At 30.2% G+C, this 13,013-nt stretch overlaps 1 protein-coding gene across 4 annotated transcripts in view; it reads right to left on the reverse strand.

The window, feature by feature from the left end:
* LOC130445676 (calcium-binding mitochondrial carrier protein Aralar1) overlaps positions 1-13,013 on the reverse strand; it is a 61,218-nt gene that overhangs the window by 4,735 nt on the left and 43,470 nt on the right. For all 4 annotated transcript variants that reach the window (XM_056781455.1, XM_056781466.1, XM_056781477.1 and 1 more), the window contains exons 6-11: positions 10,830-10,905; positions 9,336-9,544; positions 7,067-7,147; positions 5,283-5,431; positions 4,883-5,172; positions 844-934 (exon numbers count right to left, since the gene is read on the reverse strand). In XM_056781455.1, the coding sequence (XP_056637433.1) occupies positions 844-934; positions 4,883-5,172; positions 5,283-5,431; positions 7,067-7,147; positions 9,336-9,544; positions 10,830-10,905 (896 nt within the window). The remainder of the gene's footprint in view (positions 1-843; positions 935-4,882; positions 5,173-5,282; positions 5,432-7,066; positions 7,148-9,335; positions 9,545-10,829; positions 10,906-13,013) is intronic.

Below are 13,013 nucleotides of genomic sequence, written 5' to 3' on the forward strand. Positions count from 1 at the left end.
AAGCTCCTCAAAATAACCATTAACTGCCGACATCACATCTTCATTGTTGGAAAATCTTTGACCACCGAGCCATTTTTTCAAGTCTGGGAACAGACAATAATCTGAGGAGGCTATAATCTGGCGAATAGGGTGCATGAGGTAGCAATTCAAACTTTAATTCATAAGTTCGCATAATACCCGCCGATGATAGTTTTCTTTTTTCAAGATAGTCAATGGAAATAATTCCACGCGTATCCCAAAAAACCGTTGCTTTGATCAATATTTATAGAGAAAAAAATTATTGAAAATTTTGTAGGTAGTTTAAACATTTTAGTAAAGCCGCCATATTGCGTGACGGCATAGGTATAAAATAAAGACTGAACATATGATACAAAACAAATACTATAGTTATTTTCTCGGTTATTTTAAAATAAGCACACGCTACGTCAGCGGCAAAGAAAACCTCGTGATATTAAGCAGACAACTATTCAATGTTTTAATTAAACCTATGACGCCACAACTGGATACCAATTAGAATCGTTTTCTTATGTAGTTAAAAATTTGAAATTTTTGCGATTATCAATTAAATATTTAGATATTATTTTTTCACTTTTAATTAAATATTCTACTTTCTGGCATTATTTCATATTAAAAACTTATAAAATGAACAAAAAAATAAATATATTTTTTTAAAGTACCCTATTGTAGACATTTCCTTTTAATTGTTATGATAATTGTGTTAACTCTAGTTTTTTTAAATTAATCAGTTGAATAAATACTAAATTTGTGTTTAATTTTCAAGTAAACGCATAATAAGCTACAAATAATATTCTCAGCCATTGTAACTATTTGTTTGATACTTACGTTCCTCCAAAGTCGACGTATAGATATCTTTGAAGAAGTTCATAGGTCACTAAAGTTACACCAAATTGTGGAGAGGACCTCATAACACGGGCTGAAAAAAAGACAAATCATAGTGAATACTGAATACACTGTTTACACCAACACTACACCAATACTAACAGTTACACTGTCTGACGCAGGTCTCTGAAGGCGATAACTTGGTTTTCGAAACACGCATCAGACAATGTAATTGTGAGTGTTGGTGTAGTGGTGATGTAAAACAGTGTATTCAGTATAAACAAAAGCAGTAAACACAAATATTCTTATTTATCACGAGTGACTCGCCAAGCTTCGAACGAGCAGTAGAGTCAATCATGCTTACATGTTTTATGTGTCGTTGGGTCGTCTCAGAGAGAGAGAAATGCTTCATTGTCAAAAAATTTTTTACAATTTGTAGACAAAAGCTTATAAAAACTAAGAAATAAACATACAAATAACTAAATTAGGATATGAATAAAATAAAATTTTAATATAAAGTGAACAGAAGAACACTACAATGAATAACGAAATTACATTTTAATATCAATTTTAAATAATTATTTTGTATTAAAAAACAATAACTACATTAAACCAGTGCATAGCATCCACCGAATTAAATATTAGTATCAGAATAAAAGTTGTTTATACAATAGAAGGCACTTTTTAGTAAATATGCCTTCAATATATTGCTAAATACGGGATGAGATGTTCTAGATTGGATTTCAAATGCATTTTTTGCATTGCAAAGTATTGAGCCCTTAACTAATTCTGAGCATGGAGTAGGTAGATAAAGGTCATACCCCACGTTCCTAAGTGGATAGCTATGAAATGATCTTTCTAAAATTGGAGAAGCATGATTACGAATTAGGCAAAAGGAATAAAAGAAGAATGAGGAAGGAAAAGTCAATATTTTGAATATTTTAGCTGCTGTTTAGTCTGAGTAAATATCTAAGAACTCTTATTGGTTGTTTGAAATTTAGCTCAAATTGAGTCGCACCACACGTACCCCAGAAGGGAATGGCATATAGTAGATGAAACTAAATAAGGGCATAATAAACTGTTATAAAGGTTGGTTCTTTGGAAACTTATCTTAGCGCAAAACAGAAAGAATTTAAATTTTTAGGTAAAACGGCAATTTGTAATACCCAATTTAAAGAATTGTCTACAAACCCAAAAATTTTACAAATTCAACGTCAACGCTGGTGTTATTTAGTACAAAACTAGATAAGGATTACTCCAAGATAAACTAGTATCGTCTGCAAAAAAAGATATTTTACCTCTGATGTCTAGATAGGCAATATCGTAGATAAAAAAATACTGAGCCTTGAGGCGCTCCACATTCTCTTATATATTATTATATTATATTATATACTATTATATATCTGCAAGAAGACACCCTTACAAGCTGACTTCTGTTGGTAAGGTATAACTTGAGACATTCGAGAGGTGTTCCCCTGAAACCGTAGTACTGCAATTTGTTAATTAAAATCTTATAATAAACACAATCGAAAGTCTTAGAAAAATCACAAAAAGTTGTTGCAGTGGAGTAATGATTGTCTAGGCTGGAGTTGACATTATTCAGGAGAGAGATGAGAATTTTAATGTAAGTCAATCAGTAACAGATGAGGATTTATTTTTGATGTAATTAATTCTACTGCGAAGCTCTGCTGCGGGCATAAAGAAGAAACTGGGTAAATTCACATTAGCATTAGGGAGATATTGAAGAGGATCATGAGAAGGAGATATAGAATTCGTTAAATTTTTGGCTACATTCGCAATGTGATTATTAAGGTTATCAGATGAAGTAAAGATTGTGCTCGACGAAGAAGCCTTATTTCTTAGATCATTCACAACAAATGGAGGCAAAATAAAATATTTCAAATATATCATCAAAATCTATTCTGTAGATTTATGAAATATCCCAACATGTATTGTTTTATAATATGTTTGATTGACAAATTTAAATTAGGCAGTGTTTTCAATAAAAGCTTCCAGGTGGATCGACTATTTCTGATACTTCCAATAATTATCGTCATATTTCACATATTTACACAAAAAAAATTCAAAATTATTTAACTAAACCTCCCCCATCAATTAGTATATACTAATTTTAGATATATATCTAAAAGTAATACCAAATGACCTTGTTTTAAAATATCACCGCGAATACACAAACTACGCTTGGAGAGCTCTACCATAAGACTTTTTTAAAAATAAAAAATTTACTTGTGCCATTCTAAATTTTGATAAATTCAGTATAAATTTGATTTCAATTTGAGGAAGTAGAAGCAGTCCTTTAAGAAGAATTTTTCAGGCACATACACTGGAAATGAAAACATGGTGGAAAAAACAAATTCAGAGATGTATTCGAAACAAAATGTAGTAAGAAGGTTACATAAAATTTGAATTAATCTGAATCAAAGTATTACTGTTGGCCATTAATGCACTTATCATAACGTTGAATCTATTACAGGAAGCATTTCTAAAAAGATTGTGTCAGAATGGCCTCCATCTACTCTATAGTGTTTTTTTCTTAATGCTCTCTATCTAGACGTGGGATAGAGTTTCTTTGTTCATGAAGTATTTCTTCCTCTGATTTCAATCGCTTTGTTGATTTCGTCCATCCAGGTACTCCTTGGTCTTCCTTTGTTTCTCGCTTTTACTATTCTAGCTATTAGTAATCTTAACCATTTTAGTTGATTTTCTTATATGTATTGTTCTACAGATTTTGTATTTAATATTTCCCTGTATGTTTTGTTTTTGATGTGGTCTAATCTAGTCCTGATCTCAATTTTCCGAAGGAATCTCATTTCCATTGTTTGTATATTTTTCCTGTTTTACAGTCATTCATTTTTCAGAACCATATGTTAGTATGGGTATAACTACTCTTTTATAAATTTTCACTCTTATTTCCTTGGGTATTTCATTGTTCACTAGCAAAGAAGTTTTAATCGCGTTAAATAGTTTTCGTACATTTGCTATTCTTTCTGTTAATTCTTTCTCTAATTTTCCGTCTTCTGTTATCATTAAGCCAAGGTATTTGAAATTTTCCTTTTGTTCTATTTATGTCTTTCCTATTTTGATATCATGTGCATTTGTTTATATGCTTATGATCATCATCTTGGTTTTGTATGTTTATATTCATACCGTATTTTTTTTGTTTGGTTGTACAATTCGAGATTTTAGTTTAACGTTTCTTCGTCCTCCGCAAATATGCACATGTCATCAGCATAAGATATTTTTGTTAGCGTAAGTTTGTCCATTTTCTACTGCCCTACACTATAACTTTTTGGACTGGTTTTTATTTCTTTTATAGCTTCATCAAGGATTATTGTGTACAGTAGTGGACTTAATTTGCCATATTGTCGTTCTCCATAAGTTTTAGTTTATTCCTCTCTGTTCTAATATCTTCCATATGTCTTCTCTAATTATTGTATGTATGTATTGTATTATGCTTTTTCAAGATCGATAGAACACAGGTATAAATTCCTCTTTTCTCATATTGCTTTATCCTATTGTCTCAGTATGAATATCGCTTCTTGTGTCCCTCTATTGGGTCAGAAACCAAATTGAGTTTCTTATCTGTTGTGTTAAAAGACTTGGAAATGAAGAAACTTGTGGCATGGCGCGCTGTCACGATGAAGAAGAAAGCAGTTGATTCATTTTCAGGTCTCCTTCTTCACACATTATTTTCGTCTCAACTCATTCCAACTTTTAATTTGCTCATACCACTTGTGGAAAGTCTTCAAAGTTACTTTACATTATTAGGTTCTTTGGTAACTTTTTTGATTTGAATCAATCCTAAATGTGAATTTGTGGGTTTATACCTATGTCTCATGTCAAACACTCCATACACTATCTTACTAAAGCAGACTGGTGAAGACAAAGCAGATTCAAATTTTTTACCATATGTCTCAATACATAAGAGTATAAGACATACTGTTAAAAAAATTATTTCTCTATATTTTTAATCACACATCGTATGTCAATTAAAACTATCACTCAAATTAAAATAACATACCCACGCTTCCCTTCCAGAATGCGCTAAATCCTTCTTCTTTGTATATTTTCTTTGCAGCATCGAGTAATCCATTATAAGTTGTTTGTCCACTTCTGGCAACAACTTGCAGTCGAGTTTTAATAACATCAGCAGGAGTTACTAACGCCGCTGCTGGCATACCTGCCACCATACCAGCCGATAATAGAGTTAAAGGACTATTGTATCCATTTTCATCTGCGAATTTAGCTTTAGTGTGAGCATAAACAGGGAAATAAATACCACTAAAAGGTATGTCACGAAGGAAGCATGCCCTAAAAATTTGAAGAAATCGATAAATTTTAAGCTATGCAGACAGAACCTTTGAGGATATTTCATAAGAAAATTCAAGTAACCCATAAAAACATTTATTCACTATTCTTACCTAGCACCTTTGTACAATCCTAGGAATCCTAAATCTTTGACTACCGTCCATGCTCGTACCTTGGCTCCTCCTGCAAGTTCACCAGCGACTTGTAGTCTAATTTTTACTATTTCCAATGGATTTGTGAAAACTACTTGAGACCCACCAGCCTAAAAGGAATGATGATAAAAATATAAGAAATCTGTTGACTAAATAGATGGATGACAACTACAACCAATATGGGTTAAATTGGAAAAGTATACAGTACAAAAAAAAGGTTATCTGTTGAACTGTAATTGAAAATAGGGATCTTTTTTTCTTTATTTAATCGATGGCATTCGGTTTTTAATGCAAAAATTTTGTTTATAAGATATATAGATTGTCATTAAGGTTGAATTACCCAATAATATAAAATTTATAAGTTGAGAGTTCATCATTTGATATCAAAACCTTTTGTACATAAACATTTTAAAGATGAATAAATTCGTGTACTAAGATAAATTCCAATTTGTTAGTTAAATACAGCAATGTATCGATAAGCCGAACAGAAAGTTACCAGAACCTGTTAGATTTACCTAAACGTTCGGATTATAGAATTCAGAATAAATGATAGGTACAATACGAACGTATGTGGTTCATCGATACATTTCTTTCACAAAAATATAGGTTTGTACTATAAGCTGTATAAAATTTATTTACGTTGTAAAGATAACATAATATATATGTATACACACTATTATACTTTTGTATTACCAAATAAACTTTACAATACATTATATGTATGTACACGAGGGTTGTTACTTAAGTTTTGATAAAGACAAATATTTATAATTGAATATGGCTTTATTGCTTTTCAAAATATGTTCCATTAAAATCAATAAATTTTGTATGCGTTTGAACCAATTTTCAAAGCATTTTTTCTATTCCAATTGAGGTACCTCCAAAACATGTGATTTTAACGCATCAACCAGTTCTTCAGGTATAGGAAAATGTTGACCTCGCGATTTATTTTTGTTCTGCGGGAATAAAAAGAAATCATTGGGTGCCAAATAAGGACTGTGCGACTGATGACCCATAAATTCGATGTTTTGATTGTTGAAAAACGTTTTTGTTTGATTGATAGGTGAGAGCTCGTATTGTCTTTGATTGATTTTTTCGAACACTTCTGGCAAACAAATGCTCTAATAGAACGGAGGCGACATGTCCAGTTATTCCAAAGAAACAGGCGAACTTTCAACGAGCAGATTCCAAATCTGTTTTGAAATCTTGAAACCATCCTCGACTAGCTTCAAACTTGACTTTTTTGCCATAATTCATTTCCATGAAAAACTAGCGAGCCTTTTGAAGTACGACTGCTTCGGAAATTGGTGCGTATCGTGCTCTCTGCTGTAAACATCTTCATCATCAGAAAATTCCACACTGCGCATCGTTTTTTTGTTCCCGGACCTTTCGTTACTTCGCTACACATAACCAAGAGTTTCATTCTTTTTTTTTTCTTGTTGTCGGATATAGTTCATTTTTCAACATAAAAGCATACTGCCAAGGACGTGAATGAAGATCCATCTGGCGTGAAATTTCAGCCTTTTATTTCAAGGATTAACCTGACATGTTTACTTTCACAAGCCATGGTTTAAATTAAATAATTAGTCTGCAACAATGTTATACACATACATACATTGTACAACTCACAAAACCCGCAGAAATTTGTTTAAAGTTTTTCAAACAATCACAAGAAAGTAAAATATTTTTTCTGCGAAAAATTATCAGAACCTTTACAGCAAAATATAAAACTGTTCAGTACTTACACAACATCCTGCTAATATTTCACCCCAAATTGGTATATTACCATTTTTATCCATAAGTTTGTCCCTAACTAAATCGTTCATCTAAAAAATATATTTATATTATATTTCGCACGTAATAGAATGTTTGGAGTCTTTCAAAATTGAATAAAAGCTAGTTGATCCAATATTATTTATCTAAGAGTATAGAATGGAATAAAATTTAAACCACTCTCGCCGTACCTTAAGAAACGCACAATTCGACCAATCCAGAAAATGGGTATAGAATGTATTTAGAGAGAATGAGTGGTTAATGGAGGGAAATTATATTGATTAATATATTGATAAACTTACAAAAGTTTTTTATCAATTTCCAAACAACCTACAAAAACTTTTTTGGATTTTTCGTGCTTTTTGTAGTGTGATTGCAGCAAAATTAAGCAACAAAGTGTACTAACTCTAATATATTTCCGAGCTTTCGAATACTTATGTATTCATCGTCTGGGAATTTAGTAAAGAATTGCGACGTTTTAAATTTCATAGATTCTTTGAAAAAATATTCAATTTATCGATTTCAAAAAGCAATATACAAATTGATCATTGGTAGAAATATCAAGGTTATTCATATCTGAATATTGCTTTTTGAAATCGATTATTTTAATGTTTTTAAGAAGAATCAACGAAATTTAAAACGCCGACATTCTTAACTAAATAAATTCCCAGACAATTAATACCTGAGTATTGGAAAAGCTCAGAATATATTAGAGTTAGTACACTTTGGTATATAATTTTGCCACAATCCCAAATGGCAAACACTTTGTTTCTATTCTTATAAATATATATAAATATATCTATATATATTATATATCTATATAAATTTCTTCAATTTCTCATTTCTTAGACCTTTTGATATATTAATGCATCTAAACGTTTTAAAAATATTTTGATTAAGACTTAAAAAAAAGTCCAAACGTCAAAATTTATCTTTCTTTTAAAAACTATAAAAAAACTAATTTTGAAACAGAACAGACCTAAAATCAAGAACATATACATATAAATTTATTTTTTTCCTCTCTCTAATTTCTTAGGTTCGTAGGATGTTTGGATAAAATAATGAAACTTCGATAAAATATGACATTTTTATGTTATGTATAAGTTAACGTTTCGCTCCTTCCTTGGGAGCATTTATATATATATATATATATATATATATATATATATATATATATATATATATATATATATATACATTATCCAATGTCCATTTGCCATTGTTTTCTATTCTTGCAGTATTTCTCTCTTAGTCCTCGTCGTTTATTGATAGTTTTATTCCTTTCATCCATGTTTTCCTTGGTTTTCCTCTTCTCCGATTTTCTGGTGTATTCATCTCATTACTTTCTTTGGTAATATTGCTTCTGTCATTCTGTGAACATTCCCGTACTATACCAGTTGTTTCCTTTCTATACATGTTATAACTATCTTTTCTATACCCATTTGTTCCTTAATTCTCTCATTAGCCACTCTTTTCAATCTTGGTGTCCTAGATGCCCTTCTCATTGCGTCAATTTTCATTTGTTTTCTATTTGTCACGTCTCTGAACCATATATTAACTGCTTTTGAACATGGTATCATATATCCTCATTTTTCTTTGTCTCTACACCAAAGCATAGATATTGTGTTTATGTAATATTGATTTGAAGATCCCATTTTTCGTACTCTTTTTTTTCTTGGAATGTATTTCTCGTTTGTAGATATCATCTGAGCAGTATAAAAAAAGTATCGTCGTCAATCTCTATGTTTATTTCTCTGCAGCATCCTTGTTACATACTCTTGTCAATTTTAAATGGCTCTGGTATTTTATTACCTATTTTCACAAAAGATATAGATTATGCATGGCTTTCACAAGGTTATGTTTTATATCTTTTTCTTGGAGAACTTCATCTAATTTCGTAATGGGTACATTATTGTAAGCTTTCTGTAAGTCTAATACTTTTTATATTAAAAAACTAACATAAAACTAATTCAGCTAATTGCATTAACCTGTTCATTTCATTCATATTTAGAAGTTGATCTAAAGAGAGAGAAAATTTGATCCAAATTACTTTAGTTTACCAGATCATTGTTACAGAAAAACTCTTAAGTAGTTTATTGACAGTATAACAAAATTAATAAATAACAAACAATAAGATTACATTAAACACAAATTATATCTATAAAAGGAGAGAAAGAATTGTATAGGTTACTTTTCAATTCAATGTAGCTGAAAAAAGATATGCTAATACAAAAGACTTACTGTTAACTTAATGGCTTTTTCGGGTGCTACTCCCAACAATTGTGGTACTAATCCTCTGTACAGTCCAAATATGCCTTCATGTCTAATAACTTTTTTAAAACAATCAAAACTGTTTCTATACATTAACTCCCCAATAAAGGAGCCTGTCCTTTGGTTCTGCATACGCGTTTTTACTAAATCTATGGGGTAAACTGCAGTGGCACCAACAGCTAAAAACATATTGCTTAGTATCAATAAATGACTTTTTCATTAACATGTGATTTAAATATTCAAGTTTTTACCTTACAATTTCAACATCACATAACATTACAAATACTTCTACCAAGAATGCACTCTCAATAAAAATTAACACATGCTATTTATTGATTAAATCTTAAAAAATAGCATAATGGATTAGAGGAAACATGATTATATGCACGTAGAAATAAAACTCGAATATAAAATAGATGTATTTTTTCATTTCAACCACTATTGAATAGTGGGGCGAATCACGCATCACGTTTATGAAAGAGCGAATTTATAGTACTTTAGTGTGATTAAGAAAGTTAACAAACGCTACTTACTGACTGATTACTGATTACTTACCAAACGAAAGTTTGACTTTATAAGAATAATATAAATCGATTTTGTGATAAATACATTTTAAAAGTTCCTACATACTTGATTTTCGAAGCTTTAATTGTAAGATAATATTAAGATTCATTATATTTTACGATATATCTGTTACCCGAACGTTGTTGTCTCAACGAGTGCTTTAATAAAAATTATTATTCTCATTTTAAAAACGTGTTTTATTACAGAATGCATTATTTTTATACATTTCCTAATACGATATTGGAATTATATACAATTCCTAGGAATTATGCACAAATATTTTGTTTGCTTCTCTTTAAACTAACGCAGGTCAATTATTGGCAAATAAGTAAAAACTCAACTCATCTGAGACCAATTTGATAGACCACAGATGGTCTTCGCAGTACAAAGGATCTATAATAAACTATAGTCTTGCTTTTTAATATTCTGGGATGTAATGGCATCAAATTGGACTCTTTAATTTGTCTCCTTATCATATCATTGTTTATTTCTTGTCTATATAGCCACACAAAATCTTGATAAAGCCCATTAGATAAAGCAAACATTTGTATCAGTTACAAGCTTTGACCTAGTCTTATTACATTTATTCATTTATCTTAAATCTTAATGTTCTAAAAATCGACTATTATACCCCTACGAATCTTTGAGCCACTTATACCTGAGGGAAAACTTCAATCAAAGTGGTAGCTGCAGCTCACTTTTGGAGGGTAAGATTACTGTCTTCCTTTAAAATTCATTTATATTTTTGAATTGAAAACATTAATATAACGGTTCCGGAATATCTGATAGGTTTTCTCAAATTTAGTTATTAGCTGAGTATAAAGATGAAATACAAACTTTATCATAATAAAATTTAATAATTTTGTAAATAAATAAACAGTGTATGTAAATTATACTTACCCCCTGCTATTGAACCTAAGGCAAATCTGTAGGTACTTTCTAGAATTTGAATAAGAACTCCTCTATCTTCGGGACTCTAGAAAATGATGCCATGATAAACCATAATGGAATAATATAACAAGAGTATTAACAAAAGTTTGACTATAAGTCATTCAACTTGTTTCATTAGCTAATCAATAAATATTGACACTCGTTTATTGGCTTCACCTGTAGGTAGGTTTGTGAGTTTGTTTGTAAATTTCCTTTGGACTTATTTAATAATAAAAATTTCATTCGACAGAAGAATCGAACCTCAGATCTTTGTGTTGGAAATAAAGTACTCCTACAACCTCACCTACTACATCCTTATGGCTTGATACCAGTTTCGATGAGATGTAGGTATATAAGCAGCGAAGCCATTATAAGAGAGTAAATATTGATTAAAAAAAAAACAAAAAAAACGCTTTAATAGCATAATAAACTAAAAAGTGAACAATAAACATAGCTTAAAAAACCAAAAAACAAGCTTTCAAAGCACGTCAAACTAAAAAGTTAAAAATATTTTTTTAATAAGCTTAAAACAGTAAAGAATGAAAAATACTAGTATTATTGTTATTATTTTGAAAATAATTTTCAGCTTTCTAGTTTAATGTGCTTTAAAGCGTGTTTTTTTTTAGTTTTTTTAAACTATAATAAATTCTCAGGATCGAGTTTCTTATAAATCATTATAGATCAGATTTTGACCTAGCATAACAAATATGAAAATTGATCGTGATAAAATTTATTTGTACAAGGTAGAACAGAATTATGTATATTAATCCTTAATTAATTCTAATCTAATTAATTATATAGTGGTAGGAAGTTTACAAATAAAGAGCAGTTTTGGGTACGATAGGATTATTACGTTCCGTTTCTCCAATTTTCAATTATTTGCATATATTATTTTGACAACAGTTTTCCTAGACATCATGCAAAAAGGGTGTTCTTGTAATGATATAATTAATATCACCCTCAAAATAAACAATAGGGCAGACGTCTGGAGTCACTTGATGTACATTCCTATAATACAGGGTGTTTCGGAATAGCGCAAGTTGGTATATCAAAACTTCCAAAAACGAATTATAGTGAGCGAAATATTTTCCTGGCTTCCTGATCCAGCAATAATTGGTAGCCATATTGAATGTCTCGGGTCTGAAATTGTCATGCAAATTTATTTGGTCTATACGTATTTTGACCTGAAAAATTGAATAAAATAGGTCACAGAATTGTAACTGCAATAAATGCATTAAACTTTCAAGTAAAACTTACAGAAAATTTAATTATGAACCTCGATAAAAAGTGAATGCAAGTTGAAAATATCTTTATTTTACTGAATGAAAATGATGTAGGCAACTGTTACACTACTATAAGTGAAACGACAGTGCAGGTCCCTTGATGTCTCACTTAACCAAGTTTCACTGTACGTTCTTGATAATATGAAGAAAATTATTTGTTTCTGTAATTTTCGTTTTTGTAATTTTCTGTTTTAAGTTTTATTTGAAAGTTTAATGCATTTATTAGGCATTTAACTGAGTTATTTTACTCCAAAAGTAAAAAAAGTTTATTTTGGGGTTGCATTTTACGTCAGACATTCAATGAGGCTACCTATTATTGGTGGATCAGAAATCCGAGCGAAATCTATCGCTCACTATAACTCGCTTACAAAGCGTTTTTGGAAGTTTTGTTATACCAACTTTTTTCCTTACCTATAGAATCATTTCCCGTGAGATTGGAGTGCTATTCCGAAAAACCCTTTATATGAAAATATATTAAATTCCTATATGTAAAAATATATTATAGGAGCATACAATAAGATACTAGTAACATATATAAATTCCAAATATTTCATGGGAATTTTACTTTACAATAATTTTGCAGCAAGAATACGCAAATTTGCGGGAAAATATACAACTGAATTAAATGAAACTATAGCTCATAATAATTGTTAACTGGCCGCCATAAACTAGTGTTTGCACTATCTGCATGGTTAGTCCTTTTATTTTCATACAATAAATAATTTAATTCTAGATAAGTCAAAATGTAGGGCATTTAAATGGTTTTATAGGAAAACGAATTAACTCCTCTCAACTCAATTATGACGTTTCTAATTCAGTTTTTCTTTTGTGATTACTTTTTGAATTTGTTTTGAGATGTTTGTTTGAAAAG

Source organism: Diorhabda sublineata, chromosome 1 (assembly GCF_026230105.1).
Source record: "Diorhabda sublineata isolate icDioSubl1.1 chromosome 1, icDioSubl1.1, whole genome shotgun sequence".
Taxonomy (NCBI): domain Eukaryota; kingdom Metazoa; phylum Arthropoda; class Insecta; order Coleoptera; family Chrysomelidae; genus Diorhabda; species Diorhabda sublineata.